The sequence below is a fragment of the Camelus dromedarius genome, chromosome 8 (assembly GCF_036321535.1).
Source record: "Camelus dromedarius isolate mCamDro1 chromosome 8, mCamDro1.pat, whole genome shotgun sequence".
Classification (NCBI taxonomy): Eukaryota; Metazoa; Chordata; class Mammalia; order Artiodactyla; family Camelidae; genus Camelus; species Camelus dromedarius.
The window spans coordinates 48124852-48152586 of NC_087443.1; the positions used below are offsets into that span (position 1 = coordinate 48124852).

The 27735-nt window shown below is 38.4% G+C and overlaps 1 protein-coding gene across 3 annotated transcripts in view; it reads left to right on the forward strand.

Annotated features, from left to right (window-relative positions):
• The window catches only part of A1CF (APOBEC1 complementation factor), an 81071-nt gene that overhangs the window by 30624 nt on the left and 22712 nt on the right, over positions 1–27735 (forward strand). For all 3 annotated transcript variants that reach the window (XM_064488174.1, XM_064488175.1, XM_064488176.1), the window contains exons 3-6: positions 12374–12508; positions 14293–14423; positions 19552–19790; positions 26377–26541. In XM_064488174.1, coding sequence (XP_064344244.1) covers positions 12374–12508; positions 14293–14423; positions 19552–19790; positions 26377–26541 — 670 coding nt within the window. The remainder of the gene's footprint in view (positions 1–12373; positions 12509–14292; positions 14424–19551; positions 19791–26376; positions 26542–27735) is intronic.

Genomic DNA, 27735 nt, shown 5'->3' on the forward strand with positions numbered 1-27735 from the left:
ACCTCCTTGTCCTGCTTGGTGGTCCAGGGATAGTGTCATACCCAAACGAGAGACCAAAAGAATCCCATTCCATCTTAAAATTCTTAAAAATTTACAAATGAAATAATATCAGTCATTAGGTGACCATTTAGAAAATTCTGCAGGACAGAAAGTTGTAACATATTAGAGCTATGTAAAAAGCTTACAAATAACAAAATACATTTAAAAGAGACAAACAGCAATGGAGATCATTTCATAAACCTAATTATTTAAGAACATTTGCATTATGAAGGAAAAAAACCAATAGGGCTATTTTACCTTTATAATTTAAAAATGTTTTCAAATAAAAACCCCTAAAAATTTATGGGCCACCTGAATATTGCTTTGATCTTATATATTCAATTACATTCAAAAGATAATAATAGTGATGATTTAGATCACAAGTTAATGACAATAACAAAATAGTAAATATTTATCAGGTACTTATATGCTAACTGCTTTGTATCTATTAATTCATTTAATCCCAACAACAAACCTATGAGGTAGCTGCTGTGATCATCTCCAATTTCCAGATAAGGAAAACAAGGCACAAAGAAAGTTAGGTTGCCTACCCAAGATTTATAGGCTATGCAATTGGCCAAAACTTTCAGCAAGATTTACAGAACTAAGAGTTGTGATAATGTTATCTTTAAGATTGAAATTCTAGAGATTACTATGTCAGAGCATGCTAAAAATATTTTGTTGAGCCTAAACTTTGTAAAATGATTCACTGTAAATAATTCTTATTTGTTAGCAGAACTACTGGATCAGAAATTTTCTAGTAATACAGAAACTTAAAATTCTGAAACCTAGCTATCTAGATCTACATCCTCCAATCACATGTAAATATATACATAATTCAGCTCAATCATTTTGAATCATTGGAAAATCCCTTCTGATTTTGGCGGCAAAGAGTAGAAAATCACCCAAGACTTCAAATCAGTGACCTATAATTTAACCTAGTCTCTATTATACACAACTACGGACTTGAACACGTCCCTTAACTGCCCTTGGCCTTAATTTCCCAGAAGGTCGGGCAGGAACTACCCTGTCTCTGAGTCACAATTCTGTGATTCTAGCATCTGTTCAATCTAGTCATTGGTCAGCAAACTGGACTAACTAGAAGAGGAAACCAGCATGTCTTGAGATACAGCTTCAAACTCTGCAGTTTAGGAAAAATCCTTTAGCTTTGTCAATATTTCAGTCCTACTCTGGACTAGAGAAAATATTAATACAATCATCAAGAAAAAGATCAACACCAGGTTTACTTTTTAAAAAAATCTCTGTACAAAAATGAAGATAAGCATTTTAATACAATTCAGGGAGCATATCCATCAAATGACATTTTTAAATGTTGTGGTATTTGCTAAGTTAGGGTTTGAAGGGTCTGCTTCTGCCGTATCTTTGCAGTCTCTGATACTGAATGCTGAATACTTGCAAAACAAGAATTCAAAAAATAGAGGGTGACTAATTTATGCCCTCTTATCACTGGCAGGACAAATAAAGCTGTCAAAAATAGAATTTTGCAGGTTACTTAATAACACGAGTCAGTCTTTTATATCCAAACTGATGCAATAAAACGTGCTTGTGAGGGGTTGGAAATACGCTTTGTGGTATTATTTTTTAATAATAGTTGGCTACCTTCAGACATCGACAGCTAAAATTTTTATCAAAGAAACATCAAAGAATCAAAGAACCTTAATGCAATACTCTGCATGTGTAGAGGTTCAATAAATATTATTGATAAAAATTGTGTAACGCTGACAAATTAAACTTTCAACTCAGTTGCATTATGCCACATAGAAAGATTTAGAAGTGTGCCGCAACGTTAGCTTGTAAACAGTCTTTGCCTCCAGGCAGTGGAATTATGTGTGGGGCTTTTTTTTCCTACTTTTTCACTCTTAACTGTACTTCCCAGATTTTCCAAAACTGCCAAATAATTCTTTTGAGAATCAAAGAAAAAAAAATCCCTTTATGATTATCCTGTCCTCCAGAATGCATTACTGACATGGGGCATCAACTCTGTGACATGTGATGCTCCTTCCTTCTGGAATTTTCTCCTTAAAACTAGGAAAGTACATCTTCATAGGTGAACATTTTCATAAAACTTTCCACCCAATGTAGAGTCAGTTTACATCGGTTTTAATTCTACCACAACTAAAGCTAATATATGTTTAATAAACGTCACCCTCAAGTAATCTGAACTTTTTAAAAGTAAACTTGGGATACTTATAATTTTAAGTGATTTAAAATAGGGTGTGTATTAACACAGTTTGTCCAAGTATTCTATTGATAATCTATTTTCTAAAAATCATTACAACACAAATATTTATGTGGTGTGAGAGCACCATTGCTTGCTTAATCAGGTGGTTGTCCTTAACAAAGAGGTTTTTTTGTTGCTGTTTTTATTTTTCTGTTTTGTTTCCTTGATCCCTATTATTGAACACAGTGTGTTAACGTTAGGCCTTGGGATTACAGAAGTATAAGGTGTAACAGCTGACCTAAAATACATATAAATTATGAAAGTGAAAATTAATTTATCCAAAATAAAAGAGAACAACATAAGACTGCATTAAATGAACAATACAGCTGTGGGGGCTACTTTTCTGTTTAGAGTCTTAAAACGGACTATACTCTGACCAAAGGAATGAGGACAAATATTTCAACATAAGGATGTTCAGCATAGTGAAATTTATAATGTTTAAAAATATTGGACATATCCTAAATGTCCAATAAAATATCACTAGATATATAAAATATGTTACCCTTATATTTCCAAATTATATAGTTGTATAATACTGTGATTTCAAAGAAAGACATGGAGAAATGTCCCAATTTTGATGTTTAGTTAAAACTCAGAATGCAAAACTGTATATATCAGTTTACAAATTAAATTTTAAGTAATTATTCACAAAAAATATTGGACGATAATAAAGTGTAATCTCTGATGAGGGTAGTTTTCTCTTCCTTGTGTTTTTATTTAATTTCAAACTTTCTATAATAGCTATGGATAATTTTTAATTTAAGAAAAATATCTCATGAGGTAGAAAAATTTCTAAGATACATTCAATCAGGAATAGAAAAGTTGGGAAAATTTTATGAAAAATACTTCATTACTGAAGCTGAGTGACAGGTGCCTGGGTTCATTAGGCTAGTCTTTCTAATTTTTATGTATCTGTTCTATCTGTATTTAATATTGATATAACCCAACCGTTTTATTTTACAGTTGGCAAACAAGCCCCAGAGTTATACAATTCAGGAGAGACATAAGTCAGAGGTCAGCAAACTGACCCATGACTCAAATGTGGCCACAACCTGTTTCTGCAGTGATTGCAGGCTAGGAGTGGTTCTCACAGTTTCAAAGCATTGTTTTTTCAAATCCTAAAATATCACCTATCTAGCCTTTTACAGAAAAAGTTTGCTAACACCCAATTCTTATTCTTAATCTAGTACTCTATGTTAGAAGTTAATGTGCAGTTTTTAAAGAAAACATCCTATAACACAGATGGGTGTTTGAGATTCCTTAAAGGAAGTAGAAACATCACTCCTTGTCCTACCCACTCATACCAACTGAAGCCTGAACACTCATTCATTCAGTTATTCATTCACTGATCAGTTTCACAAAGAGAGATCTGGTTCCTGCCTTCATGAAAATTACTCAAGGGAAGACAGAAAACAGAAATAAAATAATTACAGATCAAAGTAAGTGTTACGAATGTCATAAGTCAGGTGGAATGACAGAATGGCAGGTGGCCTTCTTCAGATAAGATGACATAGAAGCTGAGATTTGGAGGATAAGGGCAAACAAACCTTGCAAAGAGCCAAGGACAAAACAGCATCCTTGGCAGAAAGGACCCCTTGGGTGGAACCATTAATTGGTACCAGAATGTCCGTAAAATACACAACACCTCCCAGCAGTGAAGGCACTAGTAGGCCTTAGTTTCAAAGATTCATTAAGATTACAGCAGATAAATAAGAAGTAAGTGCGCTTCATCCTGCTCTTCCTTTTTCAATCAGCCATCAGTCTGTTCCTGGGAATAATTCCCTCAAACTAGGAACAAAATACAGACTTTAATTCCTATTTCTCAAATTGAGCTTTCTATGAGTATTCTCTTATTTGGAGTTTCAATGTAACCACATATTTTAATTTTAATTTACTAATTCCTCAATACATACAAGCCATAAGATACAAAGGAAGGCATTAGATCAATGTAAATCTGATTAGGATACCATCCCTCTGCTAAGTGTGCCTCAAATTAACCTCCCCATCTCTGGTTTGGTATAATGTGCTTTAGTAACTTTCCCTGGGTATTTCTCAAATTGCAATTTTTTTCTACAAATAATGCAGCAAAAAAATAAGTTACTAAGGATCCCAGAGTTGACAGTCGGCTTCAACTAAACCAGCTCAGCGAGCTGCAGATGGAGGAACACTGTGGCATTCACATTCTTGTCTAACTACCACACAAAAATCCTAGGGACAGGAATAGGAATTTGACTTCATGATAAAATATAGCTCTTGGGTCCTACTTTTTCTTCTATTGCCTGTTCTTACCACCTGTTTATGTCCCAAGGACGTAGGTCATTCACCAAAAGCATGAACACTGATTCTTTAAATAGGTGGCACTAAGCATGGAACAGGATGGGACCAGTAGATCATCACAGGCATGTGTTTCTCTAAGCTGATCACTCCAGGCACCTACAGGTTAACTTTATTTTCAAGCTCCTAAGAAGCCTTGCTCCTTTTAGCCAGAAATGCCACAGCCTGGAGTGGAAGCCTCCAAACGAGGGAGTGGCTCTATGAATCCTTCTGTGCGTGTTGTGTGTACCTGACACGTGATGGGAAATTCAGCAGCCCAAGAAATAGAAATGCATTCCAGGAACAATTTTCAAACAGCAATGAATTTCTCCTTAAATAGCCTAATAGAGAGTTGGTTACCATGTGAGGTCTTCAATGTAAGGTTTCAAATTTTCGCAAAATATGAACTATAGTCCTTTCCCTTAAACTAAAAGAATCTGTTGTGTTTCATCTTATCAGCCTAAAACTTGGTGTGAATTTCATGACTCAAATACACAGAAGCACCAATGGCGATTTTGGACTTTAGATTTTGTTTGCAGGCAACTTCAGGATTTTTCAAATTACTGGCTTAATAATGATCAGCAACCAAAAATAAGTGGCTCTTGATCTTCAGAAACTAAAATATTATTATGAAATGCAAAGATAGGGCTAGGGAGAAAAATGTGAGATCACAGAGCCATACAATCCTGAATTTGGGTAGGACTTCAGCAGCTGAGATCTTTTTTTTTTAAAAACATTGTTTCAGAGGTGCAGGGTGGAGAGCTAAAGTGATGTACATTAACAGATCATTAAACAACCTTGAATTTTATAGTGAGAGAATTGCTCCATTTTCAATTCTCTTTAAAGCTTTCTGATGAGGAAAGTTAGTTGTTGGAGGCACATCTTAAACACCTCTCCAACCCCTGCTGATCTTTTTAAACAGAGAGCGGAACTAGGGCTCAGAGCTTTTAGTAGACAACAAAGTCTGGTTAAAATTTGATTATGATTTCTTTCTTTGGTAGTTGTTTTCATAATGACCTTCCATTTGTGGGAAGTGACACTGATACTCCACTTATGAGAACGAGATATATATGTATGTGTGTGTATATATATATATTTTTTTTTGCCTAAGTTTTAAGAAAGTGAATCAATTCAAAGAAAGTCATTAAGTAATTAATGGAATGGTATCAAATGGATATGCAATTGGAGACACTGATTTTTAAAATCTTTCCAACATTCCCTTTAAGAACCCTATTGACTAACTCAGACCAGTCTATGAACATTTTTCCACATTTAAATACAGTGAAAGTGAGCCTCCCTTTCCCATGCATCCTAATACCCCCACAAGACCTCTGAAATCACCTAGTCATTCTTTATAAGTGAAAATTTTGAAGTCAGGAAAGATTGAATGCCTTGCTGATTCCCTCAGCTTGTGAGAAAGTCATGGGAGTGTGGTACAGAGAGTAATTACGGAGCAGCTTTCATCTAGTTATTTCTTAGATGGAATTTATAGGTTCCTGTAGATTGGAGCAGGGTGACAAGACACATGCCCAGAGCCAGAAGGGAGCATGAACACGGCAAATCCTGGTCTCGAGATAATACGTGCTTTGCAGTCTATCATTAGTGACCTTCATGGCAAATATGAACAGAGGGTCTTAGGAGTAAATTGGCATTTCACTTGGTCTCTCATGTAGAAACACATACACTCCAAAAAGAGGTTTTTCTGATTTCTAATTTTGTGTAAGGATATTTCTGAATTTAATATTCCCATGAATTGGCCAAAAACTTACAAGAAGCTTTATAAAATATGAGTTATTTTTAAAAGTCTGTTTGCTTTTTAATACTTCAATGACTGAGATTCTGACTTCCTAAAGAGTGGTTGTCACACATAATTCTTAAAGGTAAAGGGAAAATATTAGAAGATGGTATTATTCACTGCATCATTTGATAACAAATTAGTTCTACCTCCTCAAGACAACTAATAACCTGAAATGAAATTAGGACTATTTTCCTAAGCAATAGGCCTTCAGCAGTCAGTCTTCCAAAGTGACACAGGAACATGACTCATAATTTGCTAATAGTTGTTTTCATGGACAAACCATACTATACATCTTTTTAAGATCAAATGTGAGGGCTTTGTGAAGGAAGACAAAGGTAAATTTTCAAGAGCCAAAATCCATTGCATCTTTGTGATTTTTGTCACAAATACATGTTACCAACAATAATATTTATTTAGAATTCACTAAATAACTTAAGTAGAAATACTGAGATTTTGAAGTAGACTTTTTCTCACTTAAGTAATATGGAGAGGTTTTATGTGATAATTACATTTTTCCAATGTACAATAGAATAAAAGCACAACTATTAAAATAAAACATTGGTCTATAAATTACCTAATACTACTTCACATACCACATTTTGAGAAACTCGAGGCTGCATGAAAAAGTTAAATCTATATTTGTGTATTATGTTCACGCCCTCACTTTTCCTCTTTGTTTCTAACTATAGTTCCACATTTCTACACATCCCAACATTCCACTTATTCAGTTTTTGTATCACAACTGTTACTGTTCTTCATATTTTTAGAAAAATATCTGGCATTTATATTGTCTATGCCTTTCAAAGATTGTAAAAAAAAATAGCTAATAAGGGTAATGCCAACTTCTACAATATATAAGTTAAATAAATCCTGCCTTCTAGAAATTATCAGCCTAAAATAGATTTTACCACCACAAAGTCACTGACCTTAATAAGATGTGCAGGTAAGCAAACAACAGCCCAAAACTTTCATGTAGAAGTAACAAAACGAATATTCGCTACAGCACCGTCTGTTTTCCTTAGACAACAATGTGATAAGCAGCCCGAAGGTAAAATCACATCTAACAGGACTCTGGGTACATCTTGTTTAAGGATCCTTAGATCTGCCTTGAAACCTATCCCATATTGGGATACATAGGTGGTGTACAGGTGGGAAGTTATAGAAATAATGTCAAATAAAGAATTTAATTCAAGCTCCCAAGGAACTTAATTCAAGCTCACAAATCTACAACTGGGAAAATATGGTATTAATTTATGAGCTGCAATAGACAACAGTTCTCAATGCACTGCCATCAACTGTTAGGAAAGTCCAAGGAGTCCGGCCATAGAACCACTGTTCTGGGTACGGCCCAGGTGACTGGCATGCTTGTGGAGACTAGAAATGCCACCCAGCGTGAACAGATCGTCCAGCACCTGAGCGAACAGGAGCAGAAATAAATACAAACATAGTCAACTGAAAAATGGGTAGGAGAACATCTGAAAGCAGTTTAGTAAGGAAACAGAAACGATTTCTTCCCTCTTAGCAAGAAAAAAACAAAAGACCAAAGAGAACCACAAAGATGATCACAGATTTGGAATATAAAGTTTCCAAAGAACCATTAAATGAATTGAAATTACTACTCAGGAAAACAGACTCAATGAGGGTTCATTAATTAGTGTCCTTCTAGTTTATAAACAGGCTTGTTTATAGGAGATGGCAAACCATCTGGCGTCCATGTTTGATAAAGCTGAACCAGAAAGCAGGTGTGACACGCAGCATACAGAATTTTGAGGCTAGTAAACCTGAGAAGAAAAGTCATCACTCACGACTTCTGAACAGTATACACACCAAGAAATTTACCACACTGAAAACCAGAGGACCTTTAGGCCAGTGTTTTCTGCAATTAATGAAACCAGTGTAACTTCAGGCAAGTCACATAATATCTCTGGATTTAGTTTCCTCATCTGTAAGATGAGCATATCGGGATAATATTAAAAAAAAAAAAAGTAAAACTGTTATACAAGCACTGACTCAGGATTCAAATTCTGTCTTCATCAATTACGGCTTGTAGGGCTTTGGACACATTCTGTGCCTTGGATTTCTCATCTACAAAATGTAAGTAATAGTAGCATCATCCTCATAGGTTTGTTGAGAAGATTAAATGAATTAATACATGGAAAACACTTAGCATACACTGACGCAGGGTTAGCTGCTACTTTTTGCTGCTGTTAGTATTATGTGCAAGTAATAGAGGTAAATTCTGGCTGATTAAGCAGAAAAGGAGTTTATTAAAAGGGTACTGTTTTACAGAAATTTTGGATTTGGAAAACTAGATTCAAGAGTAAGCTTTTAGAAATAACACCCAAAGCTACATCACAAATCTGGAATGATAAAGAAAGTGTTATCCACCATTCATGGACTACTCAACACTAAAGTTAGCATTACTATAATTTCTGCACCAGAACTCAATTTTACTCAAGTATAATCATGACTGTCCCAGCTGCAAGGGACACTAGAAAAGCAAGTATTGGCATTTTTAACTCCTGTAGGAAAAGGCAGTTTTACACAGATTCCCCAGATGTATAAAAAGATCAGATGCCAGATGGCCAAAATTAACTCCATCCATTTGTCCTCCATGCTAAAATGTACTGCTTACGATCATTTATTAAAGGTTGGGGGGTTTCATCCAAGGTCAAGAAGATGTTATATAGAACTTCTTAAAGGCTCTATGGTTCCTTCATGAAAGACTTAAAATTTCTGTGACAGGAGGGATTTCCAAATTCTCCTATCAACTGAGTTACTGGGTAAGCTCAGTATCCAGTATTTAAATTGAAGCTCCTGGATTTATAGTTAGAATTAGGTCTTTAATTTTCAATTTATATAATCAAAGGTTTTCACCTCTTTATGTGTGACTAGAGAGAATAAACGGTTTCCAAGTCTTCAGCTGGAAAAACTGAAAAATCCCAGAGTTTAATGAACATTCTCTCATAAAAAACAAAATCCCCTATTTTTTTTTCTCCAAGCTATTAATATATTTGTGCTGCCGGGGGTATGCATCCTGCGAGGACATTGGCCAGGAGAAGAAAGCAGTTATAACTGGGCTTTATCTATTTTAAACTCCTCAACTATAAAAATAGTGCTTAAAATACAGCCATCCAGCTCCCAACTGTCCTTTCTGAGTAATGGACAGCTATTCTAACCCCATGACTAATGCCCAGTGCCTGTCTTAAATTGGCCTGGACCTCCACCACTGGGGTATTCCGAGCCCAAATCTTCCCCCCAGTGCCTGAACTTCATGGCATCTCTGCACCATTTAGACTCTTGGTTGCCCCCCAAAATACTCTTGGTGAATTTATTTCAAGTGTTTACAGAAACAGAAAGAATTAAGAATCTCTCCTACCCAATCACTTTTGCTCCACGAATTCTCTGATACACGTGACATGCACAAAATAGTCTGGTGACATTTTTAGCAATTAGAGCATGAAAACTGAAGGGAAGATTTAAAAGGTCAATCTGCTGGTTGCCTATTTATTTTCAAACTCTTGGACAAAGCGTGTCAAATCGGAAATTCTGGAATGACCGTTGTGATAGTTTGTTTTGTTTCCTCGGCCTAAAGAGTAAAACTTCTACCAACTTTATACTAAATCTATTCCAATAATCCACTGAATCATGCATCTTCAGTCATTTAAGACGTACAGAACGGCCTCAGTGGGCTTCTCACCAACCAGGTGGTGAGAGTCAGCGCATGGAGGTAGGCTGCAGGATGTTAACAGAGATCTGCCTCTCTGTAAGCAACAGGTATGGGATACGTTCCTCCCAACACCTGTGTACTAAGATGACTGGAAATTGGGAAGGATTTTAAATGCAGCAGATAGTTTGCAATTCAATGACACGGTAATTTCTTTTTCATAAATAAGCACTTAAATGTATGAATCTGTTGTAAGTGATTAGGCTTCCATACAACAAAGCAAAATGTAGTGGGATTAAGCTGATGGACTCTGACCCTTGACTGCCTGGGTTCAAATCCTGACTTCTCCACTTCCCAATCACATGACCTTGGCAAATGACTTGATCTCTGTGAGCTTCGGTGTCTTCCGTGAAATGGGGGTTGTAATAGTCCTTAACCCGCGATATTGTGTGGGAATTAGAACAGTGTCTGACATGTAGTAAGTGCTCTATAGGTGACTGTAGGGTAAATAAAATACATCTTAAATATGATTTTAAATATGTCTCTGAAAATATCAAATTCATTTTTTTAGGAAATTCTTGGTTGAGATATAGCTCATTGATTTCTTAAGTTTTTTTCCCCTTCCTCAGTATAAAACATTTTATTTCTTAGTGAAAAGTTTTTCTCCTGGATAATCCTGCAAGAATATAGGGGAAGAAAAAATTCAAGAACTCTTGAGTCAAATATTAAAATGTTTAGGAAGATGAAAGGTGCCTACTTGTTTGAAGCAAAAAGTGATCAAGGCAAGGTAGAACACCCCTACGACATCTCTCTTAATTTAAAGCAACATGATTCAATCATTAGGAATTCAAAGTGATCATGACCACAGACATCATTTAAATACCATGACCTGAAAGGTCTTTGTGCTACCACCTATAAAATGATTGAGAAAGTCTCAAGTTAGTTTTTAACAACATTTAGCAGAAAAACTAGAAGCTGCTTTATTTTGATTTTTAACCAACAGCTCTCATACAAAATACCATCTTTAAACAACTAACGAATGTCTTTAAAAAATGCATATAGTTTGGAAAGGCAAGCGAACAGTAACTGCTTCTACACATGGGTAGAGGGTGATGCATTGAGGAATTTTTCATTTTGCTTTAAACATGACTTGTTTTTTCCAACATCATGTATTATATTCTATGATCTAAAACTTTTTCAAAGAATTATTGTAGAAGTTAGTAATGATACTGATATTTGTCCCCTTACATTTTCCTTTCTCCAAAAATCACAATTAAGTATAGTAACAAAGATTTCTGGCTATGCTGAAGTGGAAAGTAAGTGTATCCTTCTCCGGAAAATGAACTATTTCAGCTCAGTGGTGGTGGATTAAGTCTGTATTGCACTTTGGGGCCCCTGAAGTTACTTTTAGGTCATTAACCTTCAGAAAAATAAACGTATCAGTGCAGAGAAGCATCAGTACTATCTGTCCCCAAAAAGGACACTGAATTTACCAAGGGTTTGTTAGGAGAAAGGAAAAAAAAAGAAGCTAATTCTATCTGGACTAAGAACAGTATTGCTTCCCACAAAGAGATCCAACATTAGTAAACAGCTCTCACCATCTTGTCAGCTTTGAGAATAGATTTAAGTTCCTCATTGGCTACCCTCAAAATTACCCAGTCCACCCTGTCAAATGTTAATCTACTTAGAGGTTCACATTGCTTTGCTCAGCACATGTAACAGCCTAAATCCAGGGAGGCAAAAAGAGAATTAATAACTATTGACTACCTATCATGTGCTGAGTTCTGTGCCATGCATATTTGATGTATTTTCTCCTTTAATCGACAGCTGCTATTAACCTGGCTTTGTATATGAAAACACTGAGGTTCTGAGAAGTCAAGTCACTTGCCCAAGGCCCCACAGCTCATGAGTCATGGCACCAAGTAGTCCAGCTCCAGAACCCTCACCGGCAGACCACACAGACTTCAGTCTTAAATCAGAACCCCAGATTCAAATTATAGTCAGATCCTTGGATGATCAGGCATTGGTGCATTTGAATGGCATTTAAAAATAACCATAAGCCCTTATATTTGCCTGGCACTTTCCAAGTTTTCACAATGCTTATGTAGGAGCAAACTGCTGAAGCACAAAGCAGGGTGTTAAAAATCCACATTGCAGAGGCTTCCATTTTTATTCTGTGACCAGTCTACTACTCTTACTTGTCGAGAAGAATGCTCCTTATTTTGTGAAATGATTTTGAAAATAATTGAGGCACTGGAACTAAAGATTCTCTTGTTTTCTTCTCTCCCTTGTACAATCCACATGGGAGTTGCAGGAAAATGGACAAAGAAAATATGGTGGTCCCCCACCTGGCTGGGATGCTGCACCCCCAGAAAGGGGCTGTGAAATTTTTATTGGAAAACTTCCCCGAGACCTTTTTGAAGATGAACTTATACCATTATGTGAAAAAGTGAGTCCAAATATGACCTTTTTTTTTTATCTTTCAAGGAAAAAATACTGCTTTCTTCACCTCACTTTCACTGTTACTTTTCTTGGTCAGTGATGGTTTCTCTTCCAGTTCTTCCAATTGCCGTTCCTCAATCATGAACAAAGGTAAAACCTTCCTAGCTGCTGGTGGTTGTCCCCTAATTATCACTGCCCTGACTCAGCTCTTCGTCCTGATACTGACAGCTGAAACTACCATTGCTGCTGACTTTTAAATCTTTATCTCGATCCCCCATCTCCACGGGCATAGCCATCTTACTGCAAACGCAATGTGTCTGTCAACCCAGAACAACACTATGACCACCTGTAAACAATAAGGTATTGCTTCAACTTGAAATGTTAATATGGTTTTATAGGGCGCAAAACTTTCCCATGCAAAACGTGTATGTCTGTCATGGATCAAATGTCTGTCTATGCATATCAGTCCAGAAAGAAATTTCCTTCTGCAAATATGAATCTGTCTTCCCTAAGGCAGCAACAAGATTAGCAGCATGGTTTCTCAAAGTCGTTATGTAATTAAGGAATAAATTTCCTCAGTCTTAACGCCCAATGATATTTTGTTATTAAACCCAAAGCTAAGGGGAGAAGACAAAATTAAATTTTCAGTAATTTGCCAACTAGTGTTTTAACAATCACATTCTTAGAAATTGTAGTTAGAAATGAGAGGTTAACTATTTCTTCCCCTAAACGCCAAAATCAGCTGTGTGTGTGTGTCTGTGAGCACGCAGGTACGTGTGTAACTCAGCCTTGGGTTCAGAACTGCTCTTAATATTATACAAACAACCTCACTTGGCACGTGTACAAACTCTGAGGACTTAATCCTCTATGAATCTTATATACTCAACATGAAAATGAGCACCAAGAAACACCTCAAACACAGAGATAAAACATGCTTGAACTCTTTCCTGATGAGCCCAGAAAAAATGGGTGTCCATCACTGAATACCTGGGCTTGAGGTAGGGCGAGGCTGAGCTGACGGGCAGCGTATGTCTAACGACGCCTCTTCTCCCCGTGCATGCCCCTCGCATCTGTGTGGGCAACTGTTCTTACAGCAGCCAGCAATAATAAACTACTGGGTCTGCATTATAGAGAACAGTTCAGGTAGCATGTAACCAAAACAGAGGAGGGGTAGTGAGAGGGATACAGTGAGTGCCCTCCTACCACGGAGGTCCTGGTCCTGGCTCAGTTGTATTAAGACTAGCATTTATCTTCAGCCTGCAGACTGAGAAACAGGGTTCCCCCGACCATCCTCTGAAATACACCTTCTGTGTTCACCTTTATGTCACAGTAAGGGGGAAAGACAGCTAAGAAGTCAGTTTACCAAGTTCCAAATGAGTGTTTCCAGTGTTGGTTTTAAACATCAGTTGTAGAGTATGACCAAGTAAAAATAAAACTATGGAGACTTCAGAGGCCAAGACAAGAGATGACAAATGTGTTTTCTGGTCCCTAAGACAGTTGTATCAATCCCCAGAGAATTGTGTGATGAAAGGTCACTTGCTCTGTCAAAAACATATTCTGGTCCCTTGGGCTAAAATGCCACTTATATCCGTTTTCTTTGTTTAACTTGACTTTGTCTATGAGTCAGATAACAGATCTGAACCCAGCGTGAAAATATGCAAACCATTCTACACAGGATGCAAATGCCAAACACGGCAGAGAAAGACTTCAGAAAACGTATGTGTGTGTGTGTGTGTTTCCATTTGGAAGTACAAATGTATAAATATGAATTCTTTTTTTTATTACTTGTAGATTGGTAAAATTTATGAAATGAGAATGATGATGGATTTTAATGGCAACAATAGAGGATATGCATTTGTAACATTCTCAAATAAACAGGAAGCCAAGAACGCCATCAAGCAACTTAATAATTATGAAATTAGGTAAGCTCCACCTCTTCTAGATTAAAAGTGAATCAGACATTGTACCTTTACCTGTTCTTCTATCAAGTTTATCTAATACAATATATGCAAAAGATAGCCAAAATAAAAAGGTTAGTTCTTTTGCTTAGAAATCAATTTAATGAATTATTTATTTAATCACTAAATACATTTATTAAATCATCACTAAATAAGGTGCCAGACTAAGTTCTGTAAAATGTTCAAAGAAAATTCATTAATTTATCCATTTCATAAATATGTGCTGGGCACTGTTCAAAATATTAGAAATATCACAGGACACTTTCCTACCCTCATAGTAAGCAAATGGATGTATAAGATTATTTAAAAGAGTTTGAAAAAATTAAACTGGGAAATGGGATAAAGTTGTCTAAGGAGGTTGCTACTCTAACTTGAAAATAACTAACGAAGAAAATAGTCTTCGGGAAGGTAAAATTTGATCTGAGACTCGAATGCAAAGAATCAGGCATGACAGTCAGACCTGGAGGAAGAGTATTTCAGAGAAAGAAAGAACAGCAAGTGCAAAGGTCCCAAGAGAACAAGCTTGAAGTATCAGAGGGACAGTAAAAGAAGCCAACGTTTGTTACAAAGTAAAGAGAGGAGGGTTGAAGGCAATATGGTTGGAGAGCCTTATACTCTGAGATTAACAATTTGGATTTTATTCTAATAAAAAGGAGAAGTCATAGGAGGGTTTTCACTAGATTCGTGCTTTTTAAAACATAACTCTGGCTTTGGGTGAAGAATGGACTGCAGCAGGGTAAGGACAGAAAGAGGGAAGCTGGTTAGAAGGGTGCTGCAGTAGCTGAGAACTAGACAAGAGATCGATGCTGGTTGCACAGAGGGTTAGTGGTGAAGGTGGTTAAAAAAAAAAAAAAAAAGTCAGACCTGGGATATATTTTGGAAGTTGAAACAGACAAGACTGGTTAAATATTGGATTTAGAACGTGAGTGAATTTACAATTTGGGGAAGAAAATTAGAATTTTGGTCCAAGTATCTGTGGATGTGATAGTGTCATTGAGGTGGAAAAGGCTGTGAGGGAGAAAAGCAGGAAACATCAAGAGCTCTGTTTGAGGCAGTTTGCATCTGAGATGCACATCAGGCACCCCAGGGAAGGTGCTGAGCGGGGGACTGCAGGATCCTAGAGACAGCAGAATGGTCATGTTTGGAATAGAAATTTGGGGGTCAGCCAAATATAGGTAATATTTAGAACCATGAGATTAGCAGAGGGTTCCAAGACATAACTGACACCATACAATCAAAAACTGGCAACAGAGCTAACTTCATGAAATTGTCTGAGTTCTAAAACCTTCATTTTTTGCGAGGGAACTGTCATAAATCCTTTACGGAAGTCCTGGGCCACCTAGAAGAAAGATCAGTACATTAGATGAAAAAGCAATAGCTTGGGGTCAGGCAGGCTTCAGCGGAGTGCCAAAAAGTGACTTGACCTCTCTGAGCCTCAATTTCCTCATCTATAAAGTGGGAATAATAATACTTACTTCATAGGTTTATTATGGGGATCTTATCAAGATTTTTAAATGTTTAACCAAATATTTAGAGCACAATAATAGGTAAATAAATGATAGAACTCCTTCATATTAGCACATTGATTCAGAGATGCAGTTTTACATATTTCCTTTCTGTAACAGAGATGCACCTTAAAATTGATGGAATCTTAAATTTGATGAATACAGAGAGAGTAGATTTCCTACCATTAAGGCATGCATTATCCCTGTAATTCTGTAAGTCAGTCAACTACTGGGTCATTTTTCTTCAACCTGTTAGCCCCATAAAGACTGATTGGATTTGGCAACCACTAGCAGCCTAGTCATTCAGTCCCAAGGTTAGATTCTGGAACAGAGTCTTGGAAAAGACATAAAGGAGGCTCCCCTCCCATACATGCCTCCAAGGATCCAAAAGAGCTCTGACAGGGAGGATTTTTTGGTATGAGAATCAGAAGATCTGAGGTCTAGCCCAGGTTCTCTTGGATAAATCTTTTGACTTCTTTCAGCATCAGTTTTATACTATCATCTGATTATATCATTATTCTCAGCACCCAATATATGAGAAAAAACATAATAAATTATTTTGGAAAGGACTATAAAAAGCTACATTTTAATACAGCTTTTTTTCTTTTTCTTTTTCTTTTTTTAAATGATGGTAATGGGGATTGAACCCAGGACCTTGTGCGTGCTAAGCATGTGTTCTACCACCAAGCCATACCCACCCCACCTTAATATAGCTTTTTAATATTACAGTTACATGTTTACAGGAATTAGAGGAGTCTCCATTCCTTGGTCTTTCATGAAACCTAGACATCTTAACAGTAAGGGTTATTTCCAAAATACCTCTTAAGTGGAGACGGATGCAGAACTGGCTATGTAGGGAATCAACTGGGTTCACTGTATCTGCTCACCATAATGTTACATACCAGAGCCTATCAAAACTTTTTGAAAACAGGCTCCGAACAATGAATACAATCCACTAAAAAATAATATCTTATGTGAATTTTAGTGTCTTCATCCATGAAAGAGAGAAAAATCTACCTACCTCATAGGGGGGTTGCTATGAAAAATAAAGGAGGTAATGCATTTAAGTTCAGCCTGACACATGTCAGATGCTCTTTAAACGTTTGCCAATGGTGATGGCAGGAGGTGGGGGAAAAGGAAGAGGAGAAATGTAACAGAATATTTGGAAAAAATGCTGGTGGCCAAAATTCCAGTCAAAGTTCAGATTGGATGCCAGAAGAAAGGTGAAGGCACAGCATGACTTTAAATTTTAAGCAGTAGATTAAATGGAATGTGGAATAGCAGAGTAGACACCCCAGAGCCAACCTCACCTACTTCCAGTCTGCCTTGGCTCAGTCCTGCCAGAAACAGAACCTTTCTTGTAGAGAAGAGAATAATCTTTGGTTTGTTTTTAGCCACTATTTTTTAAGGGATAGAAAAGGTTCTTATCCGGAAGAGACCCACAATTGTCATAACCTCCTCCTCCTCCTCATCAAATATTCACTGAGCATTGTCTAAATGCCTGGCTTCTTAGAAACATTACAGTCATGCCCTCAGCTTTTGAAAGATAGCATTTCATCTCCAAGCAGTTCTGGGAAAGATGCCTGACAAACCACAGATTTAAACAGGATATCTGGAGACTCCAGGCGCCCCCTACTGGTAACTGATATCTGACAGGCCCCCTAATTATCAAAAATATAATTTCTAAATAAATAATATCTTGCAGCAAAAGGTGTAAGTTAAAAAAACCCTGAAAGATCACTTTATCAACCCTTCACTCTCCCCAGAAAAACCACATTCCTAGGGCAATATTCACCAAACGGAGATGGACTTGCCAAAGATCTGATATGTGGTCCTTGGTTCTTCAGCAAAGCATGGAAGACAATGAGCACAGGGGCTCAACCCCTGTCAGAGTCACAACTGAGAACCACTACTTTCAAGAAATCAGAGCAATCTCCCACTCACCTGACTGAGTACATTTTATTCATGACAAATGAGTGGTTTTTGTAAAGAGAACTTTATCCAATTTTAATAACTTCGTATTATTACAGAAATCACATAGGCTAATATGCACACATAAAAACAGCAACAAAAAAAAGTAATAAAAGTTCAAACCATTCTTTCATTACCCTATTTCCCCCAAATCATTGCTATGTTGACTTTTTATTGTCTTTCTAGATTTTCTATAGTTTTAATCAAAATGACCTTCTCACATACTCGTTTTACAGACTTTTTTCTAATCTAGCAGCATAATGTGAACTGCTTTTTTCAACCAGCAAATATTCTCCTACACTACTATGTTTAATGACTACAGAGCATTCTATGTTATGAATGCCAATCTTTTATCTACCAGTGAATCTCAGCCAGAAGCAGTATTGTCCACCCTATGGGACATTATGCAAAGATGAAGAGGCATTCTTGGATGACCTAACGGGTGGCTACTGGCATTTAGTGGACAAGAACCTGGAATGACAAACATATCACGGTATACAATGAGGAAATATCCAGCCCCAGAGTCAATGTCATTGCAGCTGAGATACATTAAACCAGTCCCGTATGATGGATTATTTTGCTCATTTCCAATTTGGAGGCTATTTTAAATAGTAGCAGAGACTAACTTGGCACAAAAATGCTGGTGCTCATCTCTGTTTCCTAAAGACACTCCCCCTAAAGGGACATTATTTGGTCAAAGGTTCTGCACACTTAAGACCATGGATACATTTTGCCAAATGTCCCCCAGAAAAGTTGAACCAAACTACACCTTGCCAATGAAAGCATCTGTCAACTTGCTAATAAGCAACACTGTACAGTGGAAGGAACAGGGATTGAACTGAGTCCACAGGCCAATTTTATCTCTTAAAATCTACAAAGTCTTAAGCAAGTCGCTTAATTTCTTGCAGTCCCAAGTTCTTCAACTGCAAAATGGAAACAATACTTCTGCCCATTTCATAGGCTCCTTGTGTCAGCCAAATAATATATGAAAATCTGTTCTGGATAGGGACTATCTTGAATAGTGATCCTGTCGAAAAAGCTTCTATTCAGTTGGAACAGAAAGGGAGCACCACGGGTTGCAACCTCAGATACCTCCAGGGCAGCCAGGCAGGTGACATGGGTAGAGTGGGCCAGGTATCAAGGCCTCAAGACGGGGGATGTATTAGGGAGTGGTGAGGACTGACAGTAATAGTGAATCTACATCTAGTCTAAAGACAGCAGATGCTACTCAGCTTCAAATACGTTTTTCCCTTTAACAACGTAGAGCCAATGCTGACAGACCTTCCAGTTTCTCAAAAGCAGCTACAGCTTTCTAAAACCAGTTAAAACACTAAGACAACCAAACATTTCATATCCACAGTCCATTTATCAGGGCCAGGGCCAGGGCCATACATTTTCAACTTCCATCTTTTTCTTTTTTTTTCTTTTTTTTTTTTTTTTGAGGGGTTGGAAGTAGGTAATTAGATTTATTTATTTTTTTAAATGGAGGTACTGGGGATTGAACCCAGGACCTTGTGCATGCTAAGTACGTGCTATACCCTCCCCACCCTCAACTTCATCTTAAACTGACTGAATCACACAGGGATTCTCACCAGTAGAAATGCCTGTTCCTGCAGAAATGGACGCCTCCTAGGGGTTTGTGCCAGCGTGGACAACTGCCGATTGTTCGTAGGGGGAATCCTGAAAACTAAAAAGAGAGAAGAAATCTTATCAGAGATGAAAAAGGTCACCGACGGAGTGGTGGATGTCATCGTCTACCCGAGTGCGGCGGATAAAACCAAAAACCGGGGCTTTGCCTTCGTGGAGTACGAGAGTCATCGGGCGGCGGCCATGGCCCGGAGGAAGCTTCTACCAGGTTCGCATCCCCTCCTCAAAGGGGAGACTGCTCCACTCCCGCCTGCCTGCCTCGTGCTGCTGTGCTCCTCAGCAAAGGAGACAAAAGCTTGTTGTTCTTTTTTGGCTCTTTATCTCTGCTTATGCTATATTTTAAACTCTTCCTCCTTATCTCACAGTTGATTCAGTTCCCTGAAGTGTTCACAGACTGCGTTCCGAAAACTCTTCATTCTGTGCCTTAAATCCCATGTATTTGCAAGGGAGATATCCAGAACTTTAAGCTATAGCAACTCTATACTAAATCCTTGAACGGAAGAATCTTCTAAAAGTAAATTTGTCAATCAACAGTTATCTTTATATATGATTTTTGTCATCAGGTTTATTAGAAATCGAGTATGTTCTCCATTACAATGTAGAAATAATCCACCTGCAGGTGATACACCTTCCCAAGGACAATTAAATGACATACTTTTATTATGACTCCCTAGTGTCTAATAATTTGTCTAATTTCAGGGACTAGAAACAATAGCTTTTCCTAGAAAGCTATTTTAGGCAGATAGGTCCAATTTGGGCAACAACTATGAATTCCTGAGTTTAGAAGACTCCAAGACACTGCCCCAGTCAGATCAACTTAGGGAAAAATGGCTAAAGTCCTCTGCTTATTCTAAAATATTCACCAAAACTTACACAAAGATATTAAAATGAACTAATATTAAAATAAAAGATTTCAAGAAAGGCAGACTGAATACATTGAAATCAGCTCTTCTCTTAAGCACTATGGAAGAGCCACCAGAATTAAAAGCAAAGCAGAACAGCAACAAAAACACCTAGAAGTAAGCTGCCCTTGTACACATTCTCGAAAATAAAACCAATAGGATTAGCCCTCTAGAAATTTTCAAAATTGGAAGATGGCTTTGGAGCTGCGGGAAGATGTTTTAGTAATATTTTCATGAAGGCAGCTTAAGGTAAAAAATATGAGCTAGCCCCCCAAAATTGCTGAATCTATTAGAGAGGTGGATATTAATATCCAAAATAATATATACTAATAAATTTTATACATGTATAATAAGATTTTCCTATGTATAAAACATAGGAAACAGAACGTTTACAAGGATTAGGGAGGATGAAATTGGTATCTAACATTTTAACAGTAAAATTTTTTGTTCTGAGAGGTGGATATTTTTATCATTAAAGCTTCCACTCACTACACCGGTGGGCAAGCCATCTACTCACATGTGCACAGAATCACTAAAACTCCTCACGGTGTGTACCTAGCCTCTCAGTGACCTGAACTTGGAATTTTGCTATCATCTTCAACACCAACAATTCTGCTCTTGAAATGTCCCTCATATCCATCTTGTTCTCAGGCCATCACTGTAGGCTAAACATGTATATCCCTCGCCTCAGATTATTTTTGCAAGGTCTCCTAATTACTTTCTCAGTTCTGCTTTCTCTTTGATGCACCCCACTCTCTGCCTACTCCATCCTGAACACTACCATTAGATTAGTGTCCCTCAATTATGGCACCTTTTTCTCCAAGTTCTCCCAAACAGTAGGAATTCAGTCTCTCTTTGTTGACAGGCTGTAATGTCACTCACTCAGTAGTTCTGTTGCAGAAAAATGTGTTACACCTCGATGTTACAGCTCAGTTGTAACAACAACCTGGATCCAGGCAAGAGACCAAGCAGCACTCAGAAAATTGGAAAACTCAGGTTTATTACGCCAAGGAGCCCAGAGAACTTACCACTTCAAATTCTGCAGTCTGTAGGTTCACACAGGCCTTTTATAGGCTGCCAGTTTCACGCTTTGCAACATCGTATGCAAATAAAGTACAAGATAAGTTGACCAACCAGAAACAAGCTTTGTAGAAATAGCCCAATCAGGAGTGAGCTCCATGCAAATGAAGTACTACGAATGGACCAATCAGAAGTTAGGGAAGTGGACCAATCAGAAGTGAGAGTAATAATCAATCAGAAGTGAGAGTAATAACCAATCAGGAGTGAGAGTAATAACCAATCAGAAGTGAGAGAATAACCAATCAGGAGTGAAGGAAAGTGAGCTCAGGGAACCAATAGAATTCTAGGTGTAAGTTAGCCGCTTTAGAGGCAAAATGTGAGATAGAGCCTCTGGGCCAGGGAACCGGACGCTAGTGGGAGGAGAGCAGCGGCCCTGCCTAGGGGTCCTGCCAGTCTTTTTAATGGGGCTTCCCGCCTCAGTTCAAACATACTCGGCGACTTGTTGCTGCATACACGATACAGAGTAAACCTCTGAGCCTCAAGGCCTTTCATTCAGGGCCCCATTTCCTTTCAACCCTATTTGTATCTTCCATTTCTCAATTAAAAACCTCCTTTCTATCAGGACAAACTCCTCAATGTCCTAGACAACGCCATGCTCGTGTCTGTATCCTCTGTTCTTAATGCTGTCTCCCCTACTAGAGGGACCTGCACCTCCTCCTCTACTGACTCCCAGTGTTCAAAGCCCCAGCTTAGCCACCACTTCATTGAGAAACCAGCTTCCACTACTCCAGCCCGCGTTAATCACTTTCCTCCATCATTTCCTGTAAAAACAGATATGTACACTCACTTGGGGGTTCAGGAGGATGGCAGTGAAAGAGGGTCCAAAATGGGGGAGTTTCAGGAGCCAGTGTTCCTAGCGAAATGGAACTTCCTGTCAGCTTCCCTTCCTAAGAAAAAATAGCACACTGACGCAGAAACGGCTTCTGTCTTTACCTGAGTTGAGCTGGGGCAGGGCTGAGCAGCTGGGCGTCAGGAATTCTCCAGCACTGTGTTATGCGTCCACCACTGGAGGCCTGAGTTGGCCCCATGGGTTTTCTGTCCAGGATGGAGCACTGTAGAGGCTACCTCACTCTCCCACCCCTACCCATCCCACCCCCCCACCCCCGCGCCCCAATTCCCCGCGCGGCCCGGGGACCTGAGGCAGCCCCGCCCCTCGCCTGTGGCCCTTTAAGTTGGCCTCAGCTGAGTCGAGTTTCAGTCAGCTGGATTTTAGTCAGACTGCCTCGTCAGCGGACTAACAAGATGTGGCACAGTCGGGAGTAAGCCAGCCAGAGCAGATTGTTTCATTTCTGCTGAAGCCTGAGAGGAAAACCTATTACCCATTTGGACATCCACTTATTACTTCACCGTAGATTAAACAGCACAGAATTTCAGTAATGGGAAAGCCTCTGGAGAGCCTAGTTTGAAAGATTAAGGAGATCTTTAAGAAACATGATAAGCAAGGACCACAAGAAGCTTTTCCTTCTTAATTGATCCAGACTTGAGACAGGGAGAAAACTGTTGTCTAAAGTGGTGTTCGGGCTCCCTCACCTCCTACCTCCTCAAACACTGGCAGCTCCTTGACACTGCATCTTTACTGAGGTGCACACGGAACGCAGTTGTTGCATCCGATTCAGAGGTTATCAAAGTATTCTAAGGATGCTCAGAAAAAAAGTTCCAACAGTGGTTTTTAGCTTTAGCCTACGTCAGAATCCCATGGAGGGCTTGTTAAAGCGCAGATTGCTGGGGCCTCACCGTGAGCGTTCCTGATTCAAGAGGGCTGGGATGGGATCTGATCATTTGCATTTATAACAAGTTCCCAGGATGCTACTGCTCCTGAGACCACAGGTTTGAGATTTGGTCAATTAAATCAAGACTTGTCCATGGTGGGCTACAAATTTGAATAACATGAGAAGGTTTTTAAACAATGCTAGTCCCCAAAGTAACCTCTAATTAACTGAATCTGCTGCTCTGGGATGCAGAGTTGGGGCAGTGGTATTTTAAGTTTTCCAGAAAATTCTGTTGTGTAGTCAAATTTTATGATCCACTGCTAAATCAATCAACTAATGATACTGGCCATTCATCTGCACAGGAAAAAAACAGGAACACCTGGGGAACTGCTTAGTATGGAAACATCTGTTAAGCATCCACAAAGTACATTGCTTTCTTCTAAATGACAAGGGAGATTCTTAAAAAAAAATCAATCTAATTTGAGTGAATGACACCATTCACATTGGACTCAAAACAGTATATATTCTAAGGAAACTATACATACCGAAAAACAGACCAAAAATTATCAAGAGGAAAGTACATTATTGAATTATCGTTTAAAAGCAATAAATTTAATCCCTTATATGCATCTTCTTGTGCCTTCACGACAACCGTAATAAGTAAGTACTTGCATTATCCCAATTTTACAGGTGAGGAAAGTGATGTTTAGAAAGGTTGTTTCCTAGACAGGATCATTGATCTGTTATTTGAACTTGTCTGACTGCAAAGCGCATGTTCACAAGTCACTCTCCAATGTGACTTTCCCAGGGATGTGTATGGAAATCACTGCTTCCTGCACCTCCTCCCCCTTCTTTCCTCTTCAGCCTTTTGCAGATTTTCAGGCCTGTGAATGACTCTCCATAATCCCAGCCTGGGAAGGCAAAAGCCAATGGGCTAGTACAGTGTTCTCAATTTTGTTTGAATTAACTGAGGTGTCTTTAAAAATCCTCAGGCCCATACCACTTATATCAGAATTAAGAAAGAGGGGAGGGTATAGCTCAGTGGTAGAGCCCATGCTGAGCATGCATGAGGTCCTGGGTTCAATCCCCACTACTTCCATTTAAAAAAATAAACAAGCCCAATTACCTCCCCGCTTGAAAAAAGAAACAAGGAAAAAAAAGAAGGGAAGAAGGGTCCAGAGGTCAGTGATGAGCTAATTCCCAGGGGAAAATCAAAAGCCCTGTTTTGTAGCATTTTTGGATTCCCATTGGTCTTGACACTCCCACTGTGGCTTATTTCATGCTACCAAGGTGACATCAACTGACTCACAAAATTCTGAAAGACTGAGTCTGTTCTTGCAGGTGGAAAGGAACTGGGTCCAGCCAACTCACCATGGAGTGGAATTCATATTTCAGTATTTTTTAAAGCTCTTCCAATGTAGGGCCGAGGTTGAGAACCACTGGGCTACAGAAAACAGAGTTACCTGGGAACCTTAGGGATCTTGGGAGGAGACCTTTCGCAAAGTCCACGTAAAGCACAGAAAAAGAAGGGAATGGAAGGATACGGAAGGGAGAAGTAGAAGGGGAGTGAAAGGGAAGGGGAAAGAGAATAATGGAGAAAGCATTCTCTGGGATGCAAGACAGAACAAGACAGCCAGCCAGATGGAACAGCAAGAGCCAGCCCCTCTAGGAGTTGATAACTCATTAGGTTGTGTCTATTCTTTGCTTGGGTTTTAGAAAGTCAGCGCCACAGATGCTTTCATTGACTGCTTTTCAAGGAATAAAAGGATGAACTTTTTTTTAAATTTTGGGTTTTTTTTGTTTGTTTGGGGGGGTGAGAGGTATTAGGTTTATTTATTTATTTTAATGGAGGTACTGGGGATTGAACCCAGGACCTTGTGCATGCTAAGTATGCACTCTACCACTGAGCTATACTAGTCCCACAAAACGATGCATTTTGATTGAAAATAATTGCCTCCTGTGTGTAATAATTAAACAACTAAACCCTTACCAATACTGAGAATTTCTGATTTTGTTCTCTCAAGCTTTTTATTGCTTCCAGGATATAACTTGTTCTGAAACAACAAATAAAAAATAAACAAAATTTCCAATCCAATTTGGAAATTGAGTTGACCCTCACCCTCCTCTCATCACTTCAACATGGATCTGCACTATGTAGGGACATTGGGCTTGAGTAAACAAAAAACAAAAGCGAGCAGTGGAGAATTGAAACCGATCTGGGCAAGTTATCCTCTCAAAAGCTCATTTCCGCTCCTATAAAATTGAGAAAGTCATTCCCGTCCTTACAGTGTTACTGTGAGAAGGAACTGAGACAGAATGTGGGAAACACATAGTAGAGGGTGAGCCACTCATAAATTGCAATTATAGCAATACAAAAATATGTGTAGTCATGGTAACATCTACCTTTTTAAGATGAGTTCAGTTTCTCATCATAGGCTCTCCAATTGTGCTTTGTCTTAATTTGGAAAAATATAATAACCCTTTCTCTAGATTCCTGAGTTGACCATGTTCTGACAGAGAGAGAACACAGAGGGAATACAGTTGACCAGATCTCTGGTCAAGTACAAGGGTCAGTGAACAAACTAGAGGTGCCTAAGCCATACCCACCCTTCCCCATGCACCGTTTTTTTGGACAGCTCAGCAGTGGCACCTGGACACATGCATTCCAACAGCAGCAGACATACTTCTTTGTGACCTTTCTAATGCTTCCTGAAGTCAGACTCTTTATGTCTGAGCCCTAAATCCATTCTTTCCCTTTCTCCCCTTCGCCATCTTCAATGACTACCTCCACCCTGTGAGAAATGTTCTGAGACACAAATGTGCCTACTGCTGCCTCATTTCTGTTCCATTTCAAACCACATCCTACTTCCCTTTATACTCAATCATTATAATAAGCCAGCTGTCTTACAGAACTCCCTTCTAGCCAGTTCATAGATTTATTTGGACTGTCTCTTAAAATCAATAATCACCTCTTTTAATATTAATCTTCTTGCTCAGTCAAGACCTCAAGGTTCAGTTCAATCTAAGAGGCCATTAGTATGAACTGAGATGATGTTGTTCTGATTTCTATATAATTAATCATACTTCTGACCATTTTCAACAGGAAGAATTCAGTTATGGGGACATCCTATTGCAGTAGACTGGGCAGAACCGGAAGTAGAAGTTGATGAAGACACGATGTCTTCAGTGAAAATCCTGTATGTAAGAAATCTAATGCTGTCTACCTCTGAAGAGATGATTGAGAAAGAATTCAACAATATTAAACCAGGTAGGACATACCAGATGAGATTAACTTTTCAAAATGCACTTTAAACACATGCTTGAGATGACTTCCCATAAGTATAAATAGTATAGCTTTCAATAATCATTCTCATAATTGCATACAGACTGCTAAAACTATATTCCTACCTTTGGAGTAGAAAACAGGGACATATGGTCCTGTAACATTTACCAATATTTTTATAATTTTACATGTTTCCATGTTATTATTTAATGAATACATATTTCCTTCACTAAACTATAAATTCCATGAGTTCTTTTTGTTTCTGCTGTCTCCTCAGCTCCCCTCTCTGTGCCTGGACCTAACAGATGCTCAATAAATATTTGCTGTGTTAATGAATGCATGGCCATAAGTATGGATTTAATGCAGGTTTCTCAATCTCAGTATTCTTGACATTTTTAAACAGATCACTCTTGGCTGTGGGGGTCTGTCTTGTGCATTCCAGGAGTTTTAGCAGCATCCCAGGCCACCCACCAACGTGTAATAACCATAAATGTCTCTAGACATTTTTGTACCTGGGAGGGCACAACTGCCCCCAGTTGAGAACTGCTGGTCTAATGGATTAGGATTGTGATTTTAGGTACATAATTAAGTAAGGAGGTGACAGTTCTAGGAAATTCATTTGGGTGAAGAGGAAGGAAAAGGGAAAGTGGAGGCAAATAATTAGTTGCTGCTCACCTTGTCAGTACTTTCCATTATCAATTTTAAACCACAGGATTGACTCCCTATCTCTTTTTTTTCTCATATAGAAACTGCAACACCAAGACAGGAAAAGCACTTTAAGAAACAGGGTCCAAACAAGCATTTCCCAAAGCCAGTTCTGCGGAACATTAATTCTATAAACTGTTAGTAGATCTACTGATAAAAGGGGTACATGGTCAAATAAGTTTGTTAACACCAGATTCAGCAAAATTAAACAGTTTTTTCCCTGCAAATATTTAACCATATATTATTTTAACCCTGATTAACCTCAAAATATGATGTTGCTACTCAGAGAAATCAATGGCAATCAAAACAGAAACTGTGGCCTGAAAATGTTTGTTCTTCCCCAGCGTAGCCTCAGGGTATCTGCTGAAATTCCATTTATAGTTATTCTACAAAATCAGATTTTCTGAAAACCATTTAGCTTCAGAATCACCTGGAGGGCTTGTTAAAACAGATTGCTGGCTCCGCCCCCAGAGT